At 35.1% G+C, this 20,684-nt stretch overlaps 2 protein-coding genes across 2 annotated transcripts; one reads left to right on the forward strand and one right to left on the reverse strand.

The window, feature by feature from the left end:
* The first annotated feature begins 5,600 nt into the window (after positions 1–5,600).
* LOC121410121 lies at positions 5,601–12,236 on the forward strand. Its single transcript, XM_041602005.1, has 3 exons — positions 5,601–6,068; positions 8,954–11,465; positions 11,656–12,236. Exon 2 carries the CDS (start codon positions 9,527–9,529, stop codon positions 11,303–11,305), a length of 1,779 nt encoding a protein of 592 aa, XP_041457939.1. The 5' UTR covers positions 5,601–6,068; positions 8,954–9,526; the 3' UTR covers positions 11,306–11,465; positions 11,656–12,236.
* A 4,850-nt stretch (positions 12,237–17,086) lies between these two features.
* Positions 17,087–20,114, reverse strand: LOC121410122. Its single transcript, XM_041602006.1, has one exon. The coding sequence runs from the start codon at positions 18,363–18,365 to the stop codon at positions 17,565–17,567; it is 801 nt and encodes a 266-aa protein (XP_041457940.1). The 5' UTR covers positions 18,366–20,114; the 3' UTR covers positions 17,087–17,564.
* Positions 20,115–20,684: the final 570 nt, after the last annotated feature.

Below are 20,684 nucleotides of genomic sequence, written 5' to 3' on the forward strand. Positions count from 1 at the left end.
TATACCGTACATATACCTATAGCTTGTAAATTTTATTGTCCTTTCACAAATATAAGATAAATAATTTTCAGAATACCTTGTAGATCCAGTCCTTGTCCCAAAAATCTGTCTATTTTGGCCAGGATCTATGCTTGCAAAAAAAATTTTTTTTTAACTCCTCCGAAACGGCAGATTTTCAGTCTTAACTTAAGTTTCACAATACATGCTATACACGGTCAGTATTTTCGTGTCTCAGTCGTGATATTCTTCTGTCCAAACATGATTGATAAACATAAAACTTGGTGACATTTGTGAATATTAATAAACTGAATATTCATTTGAATCATGGTTTGAATTCATCGCGCTTCCAGAGAAATCACAACAATCGATAACCCCCCCCCCCCCCGGAGTTTTAAAGTTTTGGAAACTTGCTCTGGTAATTTAGAATTACCACACATGTATTTGAGCACATGGGACTACATAAGGTCTACAACTATGCAGTTCACCAGCTTGTCTTATCTGTGAAAAGTAATCCCATTTTCTCTGTTTCCACGGTCGTCACAATAAGTGCAATTATACGTGGCACAGGACGACATCTTAAATTTTGTATCAGATATAAACTCACATTGAAAAGTGCTGTTATAAGAGTTGATTTGGTAAGTATAATTAAGAATTGACACTATTGCCGTGTACCAGACTCTACACCGATTTTGGCTTTTTTGGGGGAACTCGGCGTGCGGAGGTACCAACTTCCGGTGCTTCAACACGGAATAGGCCAATCAGCGTTATTGTTCCCATCCAGGTAAGGGAGAGATCAGTGCGCGCAAGGCGGATCCAGTATCTAGGATTTCCAAAAATGGGGGGGGGGGGGGGGTGGGGTTGAACATTTTGCCGAGTCAAAAAAATGACAAGCAAAAGAAAGGGAGCTTTAAAAAATCAGGACATTTTTTCCAAGAAAAATTATGACAAGCAAAAAAAAAAGGGGGGCACACCTCTGTTTTTAGCCCCCTTTTTTCACACTACAAATTTTTGTCGTGCCTAGTAAAAGATGAGGGTTCATACGGGCCGGCTTTGCCCTTCCCCTTGATCCTCCAATTTTGATAGAGGTCTATTCATCAGTGGCGTAAATATATTGTCCGAGCAGTTGGGTTGAGTAAGGCCGGAGGGGGTGATCATAGCAATATAGGCCAATTAAGCTGAAAAAAAATCATGATTAGGGCATTCCCAAACTGAGGGCTAGGAAAAGGTGGCATAAAAATGAATCAATTACTGTTTATCACTTTTGGTGAAGAGAGTAGACATTTATCGATATCTGTTATTACAGATTGCGAGCGGGAGTGCAAATTTCTAGTGGTTGGAAGATTGAATGGTGAAGATGTCTAAACAGTTTTATTTTTTTATAAAATAAGGCGAGGAAACTAAAGATTCATAACAGTCAACTACATATTCATTGTAAACTATGTACTTGACTGAGATGAAGATAGAAGAAATTATGATCATGATAATACTATCAGCATCAAGGTCTTATAAAATAGGCCCTCTTTAAAGTCTGTAGATTAAAAGATAAAGGTCAGGGACCAATCTAAAATTTGATTGAAATTTTCAATCGAATGATTAATCTATTAGATTGAAGCTTCCGGTGAAAGCTTCAATCTAAATTTTAGCTTATAATCTAGGCGGAGGTTGCAGTTATTGTCTTTGCTGTTAAGCTGTATGCAAGAGATACGGCTGATCTGGCAAAGGCATGATTTCTCAGAACAGCATAATCATGAAAATAGGACACTGATGTAAATGAGAAGAAAAGTATTGCTGAAAATAAATGGCTCTGTGCCATATTTACATAGGCCTACATTAAAAGTATAATGTACGAATTTATCATGACTAAATTCGAGATTTAAAAGACTGAGCACGGGAGCTGCATTTAGGGCCAATTTAAACACTTTGTCTTGCGCATTTATGCATTGAAATTAATTTTCCATTATTATTTTTTAAAATATAGTTTCTGTCTTGAAAAAAATGTGATTTTTTTCGGGGGGGGGGGGGGGGGGGGGGGGGAGAGGGTTGATTGAACAGACCATCCCGTTAAAAGTGAGTGGGAGTGGGGGGGGGGGGTTATCCCCATCCGGCTGGGATTTACTACGTCAGTGACAGTTAGACAATATGGCCCGTATTCTGAAGTCAGGTTTAACTTAGACCATGGTCTAACTCTGTACTAAAATTATGGGAAGCCAAAAGTGTCAATATTTTTATTAAGTTGTGTTTTTCTTATGTTCACCGTGTTCTTTTCTGATTCATCGATGGTGAAGCTCTGTTTATACTTCCTACACAATTATAAATAATTTTGAGAGCCAACTTAGCTGAAATATGATATCTCTATTGTTGGCGATTTATGTAACAATTGGCCATCCATACTTAAACCACAACTTTAAACCTGAGTTTAAGTTAAACCCGACTTCAGAATACGGGCCTATGGCTATTATAGACTTCCGAATAAGGGCCAATTCGGATTTTGTTGTTGTTATTGTTGTTTTTGATGCACTTTTGTCACATTGGTATGGATTCGATGACGAATTATGTAAATCCATATATGGGAGGTTAGGTGCAAAGTGCATCCAACCTTAGTCTGCTATGCAGACTCTGAATGGCTCGTGAGGTGGGATCTGCTGCAAACCAGCCTGAAAGGGCGAGCGAAGCGAGCCATTTCAGGCTCAGTAGACCTAGTCTGCTATGCAGACTCGTTGAATCAGCTGAGGTACACATTGCAGAAGTGGGTCTACATTTTGTAGACTAATCCAACCTCACAAACGAAGGAAAAGAGGAAAATGAGGAAGGAAAAGAAATCATGGAAATAATTTATTGACATAAAGTTAAAATCCGGCACAAAATTAAATTTCCATCAGAAAAATGTCTCATTTTTTCTACTATTAAGAGCTCCCAAATGCCATATGCAATCTAGACTACCCTGTCCTTACGCCATTGGTCATTATGGCGTCACAGAGCTTTGGTTGCTAAAACTTGGACGGTGTTAATAGTGTACATGCGCGTAATCATGTACATTATATTATTTGAATATAAAAATACATGCAATAAAAAAAGAAAAACAAGTATAAAATTTAGAATTATAAATAGTTACTAGCTAGGTTAAGCAGGAAATCATTAATAAGGATGAACACGGAGTGGGAGCATGGGTGGACAAACAAAAATTCCGAATAAAGTCACCAATCTCTATTTGCTCTATTTTCATGACTGGCAACTGTGATAACGGCAAGGTAAGAGGCCCGAGGTGGTGTTCTTGGTTAATGTTTTTGTGATTCTTTTTTTATATTAAGTATGGGTCTGCATATAGCCTAATAAGCCTAGTAATGTATTTTTATACATTTAGCAAATTAAAAATGTTCAAGAATAATTACATAATACAGGATCAATACAGGATCAATTAATTGATTTTAATAAAAACATTTTTTCTAGTAATTTCCATTATAGCTCTCACAATATCTCGCTAAAACTGGGGAAGGAACGGCATATTTTTTACATATTGCCAATTTGACAATTATTGGCCCATAATATACATAGGCAAGAAACATTCACCTTCTTCTGGTTTGGTTTGGCTGGCAACCAGTCAGTAAAATGACTATTGCCACTGCTTTTTGGAGTTTTTTTTTTTGAAGGATGAATAGTATTTTTTCTCTTTCGCTTTTTTTTCTTTTGTTTTGTTGCATTTTCTTATTCCCCTCCTCTTTTCCTGGCCTACAGTTTAAATATTCTTATTTATCATTGGAAAGTAGTAGAATTACATGTACCTTTAATCGGCTAGTTAAAGGTCAGATTCATGATTTTCTATAGATATCTAATCTTACTGGCTAATAATATGCCCAAGGGCCAAGTATATGGGCATCAGTGGCGTGCCGTGGGTCACGACACGGGGGGGGGGCATCAGCAAAAATTTTGATCACTTAGTGGCGCGCGAAACTGGCGTTCAAATACCAGGTATACTGACCTAACAGAGACATTTAAGGACTGTGCCATTAAACGGATATGTATCTCACTTATCGAATAATGCCAGCGCGAAGCTCGAGCTGAAATATTTTTATATTCAGACCTGCAAAATGGCATTCTAATGCTTGTTTGTAGCGATTCAGTAAGACCATACGTATTTCGCTAAACAAATGATGTGAGCGCGAAGCGCAATCCTAAAAATTGAACATTATAAGCAAATTTTTGAAATCATGATCGTACCTGTCTCACAAAGCAAGCAATGTGAGAGCGAAGCGCGAGTTGAAATTTTTGTATATATTGACGGCAAACAGGGACAGTTTAAGGACTATTTTCAGGAATTCATGAAGAGCATACGGGTCTTACCATAGTCATCTAATGCAAGCACCAAGCGCTTGCTGATTTTTTTCTTTCTTTTTAATTATTAATATATTTTTTTTTGGGGGGGGAATTACACCTAAAACATGAAGCTTTTTTTACAGTCATCATATTCATGAAAATGATACGTATCTCACTAATCAAATATTGCGAGCGCGAAGCGCCAGCTGAATTTTTTTAAAATTCAGACTCGTGAAGAGGGGCATTGTTTATAGCAATTCACTAAGACCTGGTATCTCACTGACCAAATGATGCGAGCGCTAAGCACGAGCTGAAATTTTTTGATGTTCAGACCAGAAAAAAGGGACATTTTTCGGACTGTTATAGGAATTCATGAAGAGCAGACATATCTCACCAATCCACTAATGCGAACGTATGCACGGACTGGAAATTTCTTTATATTCAGACCTTAAAAGGGGCGATCACAAGTATATAGTAATAAAGAAGAAGCATATGTCACTACACATAACAATAATAACTCGGAGTGCGAGGAAATATATTTAGTGTTTATTGACGTGAAAACATCAGACAATGCGACCACCAGGAATGATGAATACATAGGCCCTATAAGCAAAGTATTTTTCATAAAGTTAATATTTCTTAGGTAATATAATATATATAATACAATATAGAATAATTTGTATAATATGATCTCATATCATATAATACAATATAATATTATATGATATAATATAAAATACAATAATTTCTTCTTTCCCCACTATACGTTTCTCTTTCTTTCTCTCTCTTTTTCTCCTTTTTCCGTTTTATTTTTTTTGGGGGACACCCCCCCGCAGTACCGCCACTGATGGGCATAAAAGAAATTGAGTGTAGTTTTATTTCAATCTCATTCCACGTTAAGTGTGTTTGTATTGTACTATTAGTAAAGAAGGGTAATATGACCATTGGATTGTTTTGTGCCGAGTGTCACACCTTGTCCATAACGTGCGGTTGTAAATTATTTCGTAACTCGTCCCTAGATAGAAAAAAATACAAATAAAGAATTCCCTAACATCGTGTTTGAATGACCTGAAGGGCAGGGTGTATGTTCTGTTTTACCTATCTTCTCCTAATCTTCTGTCATAATACACAATGTTTATACAAATTTGTCTTGAGGGAAGAAACAAACAGTGAAGAAAGTTACAGCCAACTTGTGAAAAGGTAAACAGATTGTGACACCCATCTCCCCATTGTCTGATTATTGACCTGTACGGTTCGGTCTGTGTTCCTTGAGAGGTAAAGGTCTTTAGAAGGGAGGGAAATCGATGTTGTCATGACAACGCACGCTACTCTGTTCATAGTAGTGCATTACTGAATATAACTGTACACCGCAATGGAAAGTTATTTTATCATCCAGATTACCAGTGAGAGCATTAAAAAACAACATAAAGCAGAACATAATCGTGCACTAGAATGGATTACTGGTTTCCACTTTCTTAAGGTTTTTCATTATTCTCGAGATCAGAAGTTTTACAACCCTTGGAAAAGATCTTAGACTTTTGAGTATTTGTCATTTACACTTAGATCTATTGTCTGCAGTTTTATCTGACACTGTTGTTTGGAGTTCTTATCGGAGTGTGTACAAGTTGGTTGTGACCCCAAGGTTCATGTGCTTCAAACTACACGATAGTACGGTGAAATTGTGACGTTACTGAAATATGAACATGAAACTCATCTTCTTTCTATGGTTGGAGAAATATTCATTTCTATCTGTCTAAGTGAGTATACTATATTCTTTTAAAGCTTGAGGTTAATGATGGATGAAGTCTTAAGAAAACGATCATTAAGTGAACGGAGATGACGAATGTCCATCAAAGTAATAGGCGAATCATTTAGTTGTATCACATATTGTAAAGCATTAACATCGTTTCCGTTAACTTATCACAATTTTTACTCTAAAATTTAGGACCAATCGAGCCTTCTGATTTCTTTTAAATAACTCCATAGAAACTGTTTATACAGTTTTTTAACAATGCCATTATTATTGTAAGGCGTAAAGATAAAATGAAATAATATTCAGAAAGAAATGGGAGAACATTATTGTGCAAACTCATAGAAATAGGATATGCAACTGAAGACAACCCATCCCCTTTGTGCACAGATGATTAATTCGAAAACAACAAAGTTTGTTTTCGGGATAAATCATCATAGGCAGAACTTGATATAAACAGGCTTAACCCGCAATGAGCTGAAAATATTACATTTCATTTACATCAGATCACGCCATGATTATAATACATCAGACAATCATGATATATGGGGGTTTATGAGGGTTTTTATAAGTCAGAGATGGGATTAATCTGATTGTCCTATAAGTCTTAGGGAGAATTTTTGAACGTTTAATTTAAAGAATTTTGATATTATGACGATTATGGGTCTTGATAAAGAATGAGTCGAAATATATTCTCGAGAGGTATCTTGAAAGCACGGTCCATTTTGTCATGAACGAAAACTATGAAAAGACATTTATTTCGTCCTGTATAAAATCCCATCTCCACCCCCGTTGGAAAATACAAACATGAATTGTACTTTGTATCATAATTATATCCAAAGGTCTTGACCTCTGGTGTTCCATAAAGCTGTTCGTAAGTTACGAGCCACTTCAAGTTTACGAACGAATGATGACGCTTTCTTGTGACCCCAACGTCAAAGGAAAGTCGGTGTGAATTACCGCAAGAAATGATTACAGTGGCTCATTAAACTTAATATGAACAGTTTCATGAAGCACCAGGGTCTACCTATACAAGAATCCTGATTATACATTATCTATCAAATCGGACTATGAACATGATGAAACCTGCAGATGATGATTATCTCTTCAGTTATCGAAATATATTGGTATACAAATAGAAATACCCGAAAAGCAAACGATTCAAATATTCTAATCACGATCTTTTATCCTGATTTCCATTATCACGATAATGGAAATATATGATGCAAACTTGCCTGCATGGCAACCAACTAAGATCAGTCAAGTCCCTGATTGTGACAGGTCAGGCATACGTGTTTTGTAAGTATTTTGTATCAAAGTATGCGACTATGGAACTTAACGCACTATTTTGATAAGACAATTGACGTTATACATATTACCATGATTACCGTCTGGCCTAATTGATTTGGATCATTCCACCCACTCCACGATGTCGTATCGATGAAAAATTACATTGTATAATCGAATTATACAGTGCATATCAAAAAAAGTTTACACTTTGAAATAATCCTGTAAAATTATACATTCGTAATATCCTGAAGATTTTTCCACATTTTAACATTGGTACAGGTCCATTTAAGCAAATGACGATATAAATGTCGAAAATTATTTCGCTTGAGTGAGCACCACTTACTTTTGAAAAGTTAGTGAAAAATAATTTGCGCAGAACTTTGAAATAGTTATGCGGCTAAAAGAAGACCCTTGTCACTAAGAACACGTGGATTCTAGCTAGTAAAATTGATTTTAAGATATCTTCTACCTATCAAACTTGTTTCTTTGCCCAAAACACTTCGAAGAGAGCATTGCGCCCTATCCACACCCCCACACACCGAGGTCATCGTGACGATATTTGCCTCACACTGATCTGTGATTTACATGAAATGGCTTAGGCTTGATTTTTATTTTGTTAATCATTGTCAAGTTTGGGAAAAGTGTGGAGAAACAAGTATTACATTACAAATGAAATGTAAACCCACTTTAAATGATAAAAAAATTAGTGAAAATGCTGGATATATCTGCTATAAACTTTTGTTCAGATTCAGTTACGTCCTCAGATCCAGCTGGCACAAAAAGGGCAAAGTTTGTGCTTACTAAGTGTTGAAATTTCAATTTGGGTGGCAAAATTGTTAGACAATGCTTGAATGGATCCGTTTTTATTTCAATTGATTTAAAGTGCAAGGGAAATGTATGAGGAATGTTTCGCAGGGTAGTTTGATTTCGTCCTTTCCCCTTGACATAGCGTGAAAACGAGCTTTTCTGCGCAAACAGATTTCTGCGAGCTTTACAAAAATGGACAGTGCTCACTCAAGTGTAACATTCTATCATAATTTTTACTTTCATTGGATAGATGAGACCCAAGCCCCAAAATATATGTGAAAAAATACCCACGTGTTGTATATTAAATTCACAGGGCTTTTTTCAAAGTGTAAACTTTTTTTTGATACGCACTGTATAATAATTACGCGTTTTCGTAGCTCCTGTGATTAAACAAAATGATGAAATGTTATAAAACATTATTTGAGAGTGAAACTGTAAGAAAATTCAATAGAGAAAGTTGAAGCAGCGCTTCCACTAGCTGGAGGTGGATTAGAACACTAAAAATTGTTGTCCCAAGTGAACTACCTCAAATAAAGTGGGAGGGGGGGGGCAAGACGTCCTATTTCTTTTTCTAAATAAATTTACAGGGGTAATATTAGTGACATGATATTATACCTCTATTTTGTGTGGTCCTTTTTTCTCTGATCCCTGATCTTCTCACTTATCTTTTTTTCTCCTCCTCCATTTATTGAAAAAACCATATAGTGCAGTCAGCCCTGCACCTGTAGACGCTCCTGTTAGTATATTCCAATTTATAATGACTTTTCGTTGCTTTGTGTATTCATTTCTTTGCAGATGCTACTGCCACCAGTCTCCTTGATCATTGCACGACAACGGAAATGGAATAACTGGAAAAGTGTACGAATCCACTATCGTAATGTTCCTTTCAGCTTTAAATCGGATTAGATTATCTTAAAACGTAGCGTCTCCTGAGGAATATTGAGCATGTTGAGAGTGGAAAGAAACTTTAACGACCATGAAATAATATCCGTCGAGTTTATTATTCCGAGTGATATACTTTTTGGAAAGAAAGCTAATTATTAGTGTCTTTCAAGACATACTTTTAGATCCTTTACCCGAAGGGCAACACTCAAACTCTTTCACATATCGTAGACAGAAAGGATTTTTGAAGATTTTCAGAGGGGTCACTAGGGTAAGTTTTACCCCCTCAAGTAATTTGGCTATTGAATGAGATGAGAACCGAGGCGTAAACAAGGGATTAGTTTCAGCATTTTCTATTAAGACACACTCTTCAGTCGGATATATTTCTCTGGAAGGCGCTTTGAGGACAATAAGTGATCTAGAGCTTATTACCCATCCTTTTGTGCTTGGTATTGGCTGAGTGATAAACGAGAAAGAAAAGACACAATGACTGTAGACAAACCAGTATCTCGCTTGAGTCGTAGTGAGGGAGGGAATCGACCAAGAGCTCCTACCAAACACTCGAAGAACTTGGGTGATATAAGGGTGACGAGCCAAAAACAAGCTCTCCAACATACCGTGAGAGCCAAGAAACTCGATGAGAGACAACTTTTCAAGTTTTTGAAGTCTCTGGATGATAGCAAAAGCAGAAGACTCTTGCAAATCGATAAAGAAGTTGCAGAGATAGAAAAGCTCTTGAAACGTTTGAACTCTGAGCAGGAGGACGCAATTCGACAACGAGAAGGGACTAGTGAGAATATAGAGCAATATGAGGACGATAAAGATTTATTGGTGACAAAAAGTGCCGGCGCAGTTAGACGAAATAAAGGCTCGCAAAGTAGATATTCGACGAAAAAGATGTCAAAAGAATTCGATGAGTATGCCTTCAGAGCTCGTACGAAGAGAGGAAGTGTTGAAAGACTTGATAAGGACAAGGCTAACAAGGCTCTCAATTCTTATTATAGATTTGATTCTGAAGGTAACCGGAGAATATTTTCACCATTGATATCCAGTCCTTCCAAGACACCAAAACCACAAGGGCGTGTTGCTTGGGATACTGGGTTGTTCTTGGATGATGTTTCCTTGTCCAACTACACAGTAGCAACAGGTACAGATAGTCGAGTTGATAGCGCTACAAATAAAAGTTTGATTTCTTCCGTTGGTGACGATATTGGTGAGGATTCAAGGGCAGATACGATTACACCTGGACGAGCTATTTTCATTACATCGGGTAAAGGTTCATCACAGGGAGCACGAAAATCAACTAATAAATCAAACGCAACACATCAAGGATCCAAATCCACGGATACAAAAGGTCAGAAAGGAGTTGATCATCTATCGTCATTTAACTCTAAATCACAGAAATCAGGGTTGAAAACGAATAAAGTTGATAGACATGAGAAATTGATGAAGTTTAAGAGACAAATTAGTGATAAATCTGAGGTGAGCGAAGATTCCAATATGAAATCGGACACTCCACTCATTAAACTATCAAGCAATTGCGAAGAAGAAGAAGATATTCCACTAACTTTCAAACGATCAAAACTCAAACTAAAGCGACGACCACAGCCTCAGGGTCTTGAAGCCAAACCCGAGGAAGAGTCATTTGATGTTTCGATGACTGCCGAATTTTCTGAAGACGAACTCCAACGTGCAACTACTGTCGAAGCTTGCACGGGGAAATCTTGCCAGGTGACAGACTGCATATTTCATCGACCACTTCATCTCCGCAGACAATCGTCCACGATAGCTGACGATGCAGCTACGATTGACGAATATTACCGCATAGCGAGTGAAACGCGATCTCGAGCAACCCATCAACCTTCAATATCGCCTGTCTTTCGGACAGCCGATGATGGGTCTTGGAATCAAACACGAAGATTACCAGTCTCACCACCAAGTCCAACACCATCTGAAATACTTGCCGATGTCGTTACGGAAAGAGAAGTCATCGAGGAGAAGCCAGATTATACTGATCTAGAAGTAATGCTTTCTGTCCGTCGACCAACTAAGGGTTCTAATCGTGATCGTATGCTGAAAGACAAAGAAGATAATATTAAAAATACATTCAAAGTTATGAGGCAGAAAATGGCCGCTAGCGTACCACCCGACTTTAACACCAACTATGGAACCCCAACTCCTAACTGGAAAATACTCAACCCTCTCAAAATGAGACACAAAATTGTTCACAAGTCGCCACTTTTCACCCTATGGAAGCTGAATTAAAAAAAAGGTATACTTCTAAAAAATATTGTGATTTTTATATTTTTAGCATGAAGTAATATAGATATAAAATTTGTTCCGCTTTGCATTGAACACAAAGTTCCTTCAATTTAGCCAGTCCAGAGATAGTCAAAAGTGTTGTTACAAATTAATAAAATGTACATTTTTTTTTTGCCTCTATTAGAGGATTTATTAACATCAAAATCACGGGTTACACAATAAGTCACATTCAAATCAAAGGTTACACAATCATAAATCATGAAAAATATAAGTATTATTACAATAATTACAAAGTCATATCTACGTTACATAGGTTATGTACATTTTATTGTGTTATTACAATAAAATGTACGTAACTTTAAGGATTTCATAGATGTATATTGAGATTGTCCGTAATCTGATTTAACCTCTGTGTCATATTGGGGCTGACATTCACCCACGAGATGCATCGTACAACTTGCTTGGTGACCAATATCAATTCTTATAACAATTTTCAAATCAATTGAATCCCGGAAAGTCAAATTTGCAATTATTAATGATTTCTTAAAAGTATTTCACAGCCTAGTACACCATGTTTTATGATCAAGACAGTATTAAAACGCAAAGTTTTACCGTAGTCATGCAGTTGATGCAGCTTGTGAAATGGTCTAACCTGATGTTTGATTACCAGGAGTAATTGAAAAAAAAAAATGGTTTGGCTACAGTGGCAACACTGAATTTGATTTTCCAATAATGATTATGAGAACTACAAAGTTTCAAAGAATCCTCTGTCGTAATATCAATATTATATGTACGGATATATATTATGTGCAATATATTAGTGAATTCTCAAACATGGTGTGATTGGGAAACTAAGTTTTTGGACTTAATAGAATAAAAATAAGATAAATCATGTCCACACTTAGCACCGATCGAGTAACTTTCATCGCACAGCCAGGCGCGCCGGAACACTTTCAGTTTTGGGGGGCAAAATCCCGAAGGGGGCACAATATTTTTGACAGCGTGAGATACGGAAGCGATCGGGAGAGGGTGTGGCAACCCCACGATAAGGAATTTGTGTAAAAATGGAGTATAAAAGTTGCGTTTCTAAGAGCATTCAAAATAAATTTCATAAGAATTGAACAAAACTATAATCATAATTTATAAGAACCTATGAAATCAACACGCAAAACGGAATGTGGTTTTCATGTCTGATCAATTAAAGGGATGGTCCGGGCTGAAAATATTTATATCTTAATACATAGAGTAGAATTCACTGAGCAAAATGCCGAAAATTTCATCAAAATCGGACAACAAATAATAAAGTTATTGAAGTTTATAAAGTTTAGCAATATTTTGTGAAAACAGTCGTCATGATTATTCATTAGGTGGGTTGATGATGTCACATCTCCACTTCCCGTTTTCTTATATTATTATATGATCATATTTTTTCATTATTTCATAAACTTGTGTGAATAATATATCCCCCTTATAATGAAATAAGTTACAGCAATAAATATCTAATGCACTCAGTTGTCGATCCAATTTTTCTAGTTCTTGGAGGAAAAAAATTGAATAAACCTAATTTCATATGATAAAATACAAAAGAACAAGTGGAGATGTGACATCATCAGCCCACCTAATGAATATTCATGGCGACTGTTTTCACAAAATATTGCTAAACTTTGAAATTCAATAACTTGTTATTTGTTATTCGATTTTGATTAGATTTTCAGCATTTTGCTCAGTGAATTATACTCAATGTATCAAAAAATTAAATCTAAATTACGTATTACGCTTATATTGACTCAAAATACCAGAAATTACATTTTTCATGCAATATTTTTTCAGAAACATATATTTATGTACATTTACATACACGGACGACGCGAGAGAGCACAATCATCATAAGTTATAAGATAGAAAAGGGGCTTATCAAAGGTATGTTTCACAAAGGGAAATGTTTGTCAAAAGACGCGATCTTACTATGATATGTAATTGCCCCGTCAGGGGCGAAATTTTTTCATTTCTGACAATGGAAATGTCAATTTTTAGGCAGAAAGTGCCTCCATCGTTTACTTTTGTCCTTAAATTATTTATCATTTTTCTACTTTTAGGGGGCACATTGGGGGGGGGGGGGGGCAAAATCTCGTTTTGCCCCTCCAAAATTTTATTTGGGGGGGCAAGTGCCCCCCCTGCCCCCCCGCTTCCGGCGCCTATGCGCACAGCATCATCTAGCATCAGATTGACAGTTTTCATGTTGATTTCTTCCACAACCATTATTTTAGTCAAATCCAGAAATTTCAAAGGCGCACATTATGTTCTCTAACAAGTGAATAAAATCCAAGTGACCATTTTTTCTAGATCAATACTGCTTATATTAATATTTTGATAAAATTAAGTGTGACATAAGTTCTAATTTTAAAAGTTACCACATATTGAGAAAAAATACCAATAATAATAATAAAACGGATCCTTGTATCCAACCAAGAGAGTAAGGTCTCGTGCCATAAAGAGAAATTAACCCGATTAATGTGCAATATTTTTAATGTATTTGGTTTTCAATCATTGCATACGTGCTATTCATTTTTTTTTCATGGAAAATATTTGACTAGAAAATATATATGCTTAGACAAAAAAAAACTCATTCAACGTGGATTTTTATTAGTCTAAATTATCAACGGTACAATTTGGTAGCCACATTGACACGGCCCTGCATGGGAGCGATTTTTAAATAAAAGGTACTGGACCCTTGTTCAGGGGTTGCCAGAAATAAAAAAAATCTCCGTCATTAAAGAGCAATACTTTTTTCTTTGTCAACCTGATTTTCAGGGCCATGCATATTGGAACCTTCCATGACATGATATTTTGAGAGCCAAGTTTGTAGCAGACAAATCATTCAAGACTAATGTATCCATCTTGTTCTTAAAATGGCAGGTTTATGTTGCTGTTATTGAGTTTACTTAATAATGTTCATATTTCATATTGACTTCTATCATGTGAATCAAAATATGTTGATGCTATTCAATCGTTTAGAAAAGTTGTAGAGAATTAAAAGAGGAGAAGAATGAATGTAGTAAAGATGTTAATTATTTAACCTATATTAGGGCTCTGCTGACTTGAAATTAATGATAACTTATGCCACTGTCGATTATTGATAACTTGTATGAAAAACTTGATTTTCATTCGATGTTAAAGGTCAAGTCCACCCCAGAAAAATGTTGATTTGAATGAATAGAGAAAAATCAAATTAGCATAAACGCTGAATACACCAAACGCTGAATACACCAGTACGAAAATACACCACACGGTGGACTGTACTGTTTCCAGAAGAAAATTTCATCAACATCGGATGTAAAATAAGAAAGTTATGACAATTTTAAGTCCTACTTATTTTTCACAACAGTGGTATGCACAACTCAGTTGCATGCAAATGAGAAAGTCGATTATGTCCCTCACTCATTATTTCTTTTTTTTTTATTGTTTGAATCATACAATGTTTCATTTTGTACAAATTCGACAATAAGGACCAACTTGACCGAGCCATATAGAATTAAACCATTTTAATTCCATATGTTCAGTGCGGAATGAATCGTTTCACTTGACAATGAGGAGAAAACTACATGTAGAACATTTCTTATAAGATACTAAAGAAATAGTGAGTGGATGACGTCATCAGACTCCTCATTTGCATACAGACCAGGATGTGCATATAACTGTTTTGTGAAATTAAGCGAAACTGTCAAATATCATAACTTTCTTATTTTATATATGATTTTGATGAGATTTTTTAAGCGTTGGTCGCGTTGGATTTTTCTTCTTTTATTCAAATTAACTTTTTGTTGGGGGGGGGGGGACTTGTCCTTCAAGTCTAAATATTGTGGCACTTTTATATTTAATGACAGGATAGGCCTCTGAAGTCTTTGATTAATGGCAATTGATAGGAAACACAGCATATGAAACGTTGTTGCTATATAGTATTTTGCATTTGGTTGGAATTCATAATTTATTCAAGACATTGTCGTATTCAGAGATGTGAGCGCCAATGTATAATGGGAGAGTATAGAAGTGATCTCGGATACATAACCTTTTATGCCACTCAGGGGCTCTTAGTTTACTTTGCTGACAATTTGACAATTTTTTGGGGTTTAGTGTAGAGCATGAATAACGAAATGATGTCTGTCATCGTGTTTCACTTAAAATTACATATGAAATTTATGATCAATATATCATGGAATTATTTTTAAATAATGTATATCCCATCGTGACAATTATCTCTAAATGCAGTGCGATTTTAAGCTATGTCGTACGCACATACTGATGTGAATTGTATATGGATGTCTCGTACAAAAATTATGACGGTGTGAATACTTTTATGGATAGTTTAAGAAGAAGTAAAAAATGTTAATTTGAATGAATGTAGCAGAAATTATGTTGATGTGAGCAAAAGAAAAATTATATGACTTTCATTTTGAATCTAAATGTTATATACCACTTATGGAATGTTTTACTATTTTTCACACTGGAATAATTTGATCAAAATAAAGTTGTCTTGGGGACTACGCACATGCACTCAATAATTAGACGATAGTCTTCTATGATTTATTTTGAATCTAGCAATTCTTTGTACAAAGTGAAGAGATGAATAAAGAGAGTGAGTACATGTGGACAATTAAACACAAATAAAAAAAAACATGAAAGGAAAAGTGGATGCAGACTTAAACTAGGATCATTATGAAATTAAGACATAAATTTGATATTTCAGATGTGATCCTCTATGCAATGCTATTTTTAGATCTGTGTTCGTGTATGTGTGTCTTTCTCTTCCCTCTCCTCACCTCCCCCCACTTCTCTTTTCCTCTTCTTCTGGATCTGACCGTGTGCCTGTACACACTTTTCATGGGGATACTCTTAAACATAGTCATAATCATAATCATTAGTTAGGCCACCAGGTGCAACCCACTTGACTGCATCCAACACTGCCTTAAACATTAATTACTCACTACACAAACTGAAAATGAGAGAGCTTATTCTTTGAAAATATTTCATAACTTAATCTGCAAAGTGTGATAGAATTTAGTTGCTAAATCACTTTAAATAAATCCAGTCCCATTGCATTAAACGTTTGGATGACTTTCTACTATCAAGGCTTCATGGTAAGATTAAACCAACATGGATATATATATATATATATATAGATGTCTTTTAAACTTGTCACAATTCACGAATCTTCCCTGAAGGAGTTAGATGACTATCGAAAATTTGGAAAGTGAATAAAGAACTTGATGGCATTGCAAACTTGCATAACTTGTATTTGTTTTGCATTTTTGATACATGTATATAAACATATATATATATATATATACATACATATATATGTATGTATGTATGTATATACATATATATATATATATATGGTGTAAAGAAATGGATGAAGAGAACAATGGTAGGCGTAGCTTAAATCAAGGTTCCCCAGAGCTATCTACCCTTTGCTATCTACCAAAGGGTAGATAGCTCTGGGGAACCTTGATTTAAGCTACGCCTACCATTGTTCTCTTCATCCATTTCTTTACACAATATTTAAAATAAGAGTTGCCAAAGCTGTTGTACATGTATAGCTTCACACACACACACACACACACATATATCTATATATATATAAGTACATGACCGTTCATGCAGTGATGGTTTATGGAAAAGACTGCACTCGATCACCATTCATTTGCCAGCATTCGTTCCATATACACCAATCATTTGCTCTTTTAGCACTCTAAAGAACGTAGTCCAGAGTGTAGGTTAAAACTCTGACCTTTACATTTAATTACACCATGGACCTACTAGCATTACACAAAGATAAATTAGTGTACAGAGCAAAATGAGATTCAAGAGATGAAAGGCAGCATTAGTACTACGGTAAAGGGCCGTAAACCCAGAATCTTGCACCCGCGCTTTTGACTCCTCAGTTTAATGCATTTTTTTGCTTCGATGAAACGGTTACTAAAAATAACTACACTAGCTACAATACCATAATTAACTTTGCACATGCAACCTGCTTTCTCAAATCAAACTGGATAATGCTTAAGCAACTTTTCTGACAATTAATCAAAACTCCAACATGTTTCTAAAAATGTGCGATTTGGGCTAAATCTAATTTTGTTAATTAACAGAACGTCTACACGATTTCCATATAGTCTACGTTTACAGACCCATAAGCTCTCTATGACATAAAAAATGGAACTATAGTTCGTTACGATATAATATATATATATATATGGCTTGATCACTAATGATCCTCAAATCTTGTTCTTCTGTCAAACATAATATTATAGAACTTTTCGCACTCTCCAACACAATTCTTCCAGTCTGATGACAATTCTAGTCCTATGTCATCTGGTTTAGTTAGCTCAATTCCTGTACTATGAAGAGCTCTTTCATGACTCCCTCTTTCCTTTGTTGCATTCTTTAGAACCTTGGAGCAATGCCATTCATCAGGTATTGAATCTAGACTTCCATAACTCAGCATACATTCATTGAATATCAACCCTGTTTCTTGACAATATCTACGTAGCACTGTTTCAGGCATGGTTACAAAGTCATCAGCATCTATCACTAGTATCCTTGACTGAGATCCGTATTCCATGATGTAGTCATAGAGCAAACACTGTTGTTTGAAACTATTGGGTAATTTCTCTCTCAACTCAGACACATATTCCTCATCAAAGTGGCAGCTCTCTAAGAGTTTTATGTAGGATCTTATAACTTTTTGCGGCGAACGAATCAGAAAAGTGTGGCAAAACTCAAAAGAAAGCTCAGGGAATCGTCCTTCAATAGAATATGCCATGTCTTTGAGGAAAACAGCGTGTCCAGGAGGGAACTTCTGACTAATCATTCTGTGAACATTGTCATATGTGTAATCATTGTCCGTTTCAAACGTGGCATTTTCTTGTCTGTGTTGAGGTCCAAAACGGTATGCAGTTAGATAGACTTCATGAAAGATCTCAATGTGACCCCCAGCAGCAATACATCTTTCAAAGAGTGTTGACATTGATCGTTGGCAACACCATAGGGCAACACGAACACTCATTTTACTGTGTAACAAGTAACGTAATGATTGTAGACAGGAATTGTAGTGAATAATAATAGTGTTAGGTATGAAAAACGAGTCATTCTGTCATAGTATAGGGGCACTCAGAAGTCACGGACAATATATAAGAACAAATAAAAACTGCTGAAATCAAAATGTACTTTGATCTCTTGGATCTTATCGTCAAATCTCCAGTTAATTCTTATTCATTGGGGGAATTATTTGTCAAGTATTATTGTAATGGCTTGGTTTATCCTTTATAAAGTTTCAGTTCCATTGAATAAGCTTCCTATCTATTTATATCAGCCAATTTTTAATCAAATTCTATGAGCTATACAATTCGTTTTCCAGTTTTCAATATTTCCTCCCTTATTTAGTTTATAGATTCTGAACAATATTATCACATTTCAACTTAAATGTAGGCCTGTATTTAGTTCAATCTACTTTTTGAGGATCAATTCCAACAAGTAATTGATGTGCTTTTTTATGATCCTCCCACCAGAGATATTTAATTATATTGCCTTGTTTGTTTGTACGATTCTATGTATGTACAAAATGTTTTTATCTTAAAGTAGAAATATTGAATCTGGGAATTGAAGGTCTAAAGTAGCATGGCTTCAAATGTTTTGGACAATCCATTTCTAACACTATCTTGATGATTTTGGTATGAATTCTTAATAAATTAACAAATATTGAATTCACAATAATACTACAAAATAGTAATAAAATCTTTAAGCAAAGAAAGCCAATTACTTGAGCTCTTATTGTAGGCTGTCACATTACAAGTAATATCACCAAAATATTTTGGGCAATTTTTTACATCAAATTTTCAAACATATCTTACTCATTTATTCAGAACATTTCCACATATGTGGTATCAAATATAATAATTATGAAACATATCTTAATAATGTCCAAAAATATTATAGATCATTTGCTTATGCTTTTCAAAAGCCCCTAGGAATATAAATTTTCCTTATTTTTTTCCGCATGTTCATTTTATTTGACTATAATTTGACACTGCATATTGACAAAATAGACAACAAACAAGTCGGCTAAACTTTGTTGATCAAAAATTTCTTATTGGGTACGTTTTGTTTTCATTAATGCAATGGTATAATATTGCCAGCAATATAAAAACAAATAGCATCAAGAAACATTGAAAGTGTCTTAAACTATGCACACTTAAAGGAAGCCTACCAGATACTACACCTGGATATAGTATGTAAAATGTAGATTAATATTTTACCAAAGAACCTTAATGAAATTTAAACCCTGGTACATGTGAATGATACTCAAAAGCTTGAGGTAAAAACCAATGTGGGCATGTTACTTTCCAGACAGATCAAACTATTTTAGTTTGAAAATATGACGAGCATGAATCAATGAGTAAAAGGCATTCTTTGGGAATAGGTCCACACCAGCAAAAAGTTTGATTGAAAAGACAAAAGTCAAACAATCCTAACGCCTGAACTTTATCACAATTGGATGTAAAATAAGAAAGATATGATGTTCTAAATTTTCGCTTAATCTCACATAACAGTTACAAGCACATCCTGGTAGGTATGCAAATTACTGAACCAATGTCATCCACTCACTATTTCTTTTGTCACCTTATTTTATTTCATGAAGTATGAAACATTTTCCCCCCTAATTCATTAAAGGGGTACTAAATGCTGAAAATAATATGATTTGAACAGAAAAAAATCAGACAAACAAAACACTGAAAATTTCATCAAAATCAAACAAGGAATATCAAAGTTAGATTTGCATTATTCTGGTGAAACAGTTTTAGGTATGTATTCATATGAGCAAACTGATGATGTAATATCCCCACTTGTTCTTTTATATTTTATTACATGAAATTAGGTTCAATTAAATTTTTCCTTCAAGAACAAAAATTGGAATGACATTAGAGACACATCATTCACACATGTATTAAAATAAAACAATGATTTCATGTAATAACATGAGAAGAGAAAGTGGGGATGTCATATCATCAGCCCACCTAATGAACATTCATGATGATGTGCATATATTATTGCTAAATTTTGAAATTCAATAAATTTGCTATTGGTTATAAGATTTTGATGAAATCTTCATTATTTTGCTCTATGAATTTTACTCTATTCATTTAAAGGACAAGTTCACCCCAACAAAAAGTTGATTTTAATAAATGAACACTTCATCAAAATCATATGTAAAATAAGAAAGTTATGACATTTTAAAGTTTTGCTTAATTTCACAAAACAGTTATATGCACATCCTGGTCGGTATGCAAATGAGGAGACTGATGACATCATCCACTCACTGTTTCCT

The sequence above is a fragment of the Lytechinus variegatus genome, chromosome 3, assembly GCF_018143015.1.
Source record: "Lytechinus variegatus isolate NC3 chromosome 3, Lvar_3.0, whole genome shotgun sequence".
Classification (NCBI taxonomy): domain Eukaryota; kingdom Metazoa; phylum Echinodermata; class Echinoidea; order Temnopleuroida; family Toxopneustidae; genus Lytechinus; species Lytechinus variegatus.

Bases quoted from the DNA above. Each gene is read 5' to 3' on its own strand.
- LOC121410121 (XM_041602005.1), top strand. From the start codon at position 9,527: ATGACTGTAGACAAACCAGTATCTCGCTTGAGTCGTAGTGAGGGAGGG.
- LOC121410122 (XM_041602006.1), bottom strand. From the start codon at position 18,365: ATGAGTGTTCGTGTTGCCCTATGGTGTTGCCAACGATCAATGTCAACA.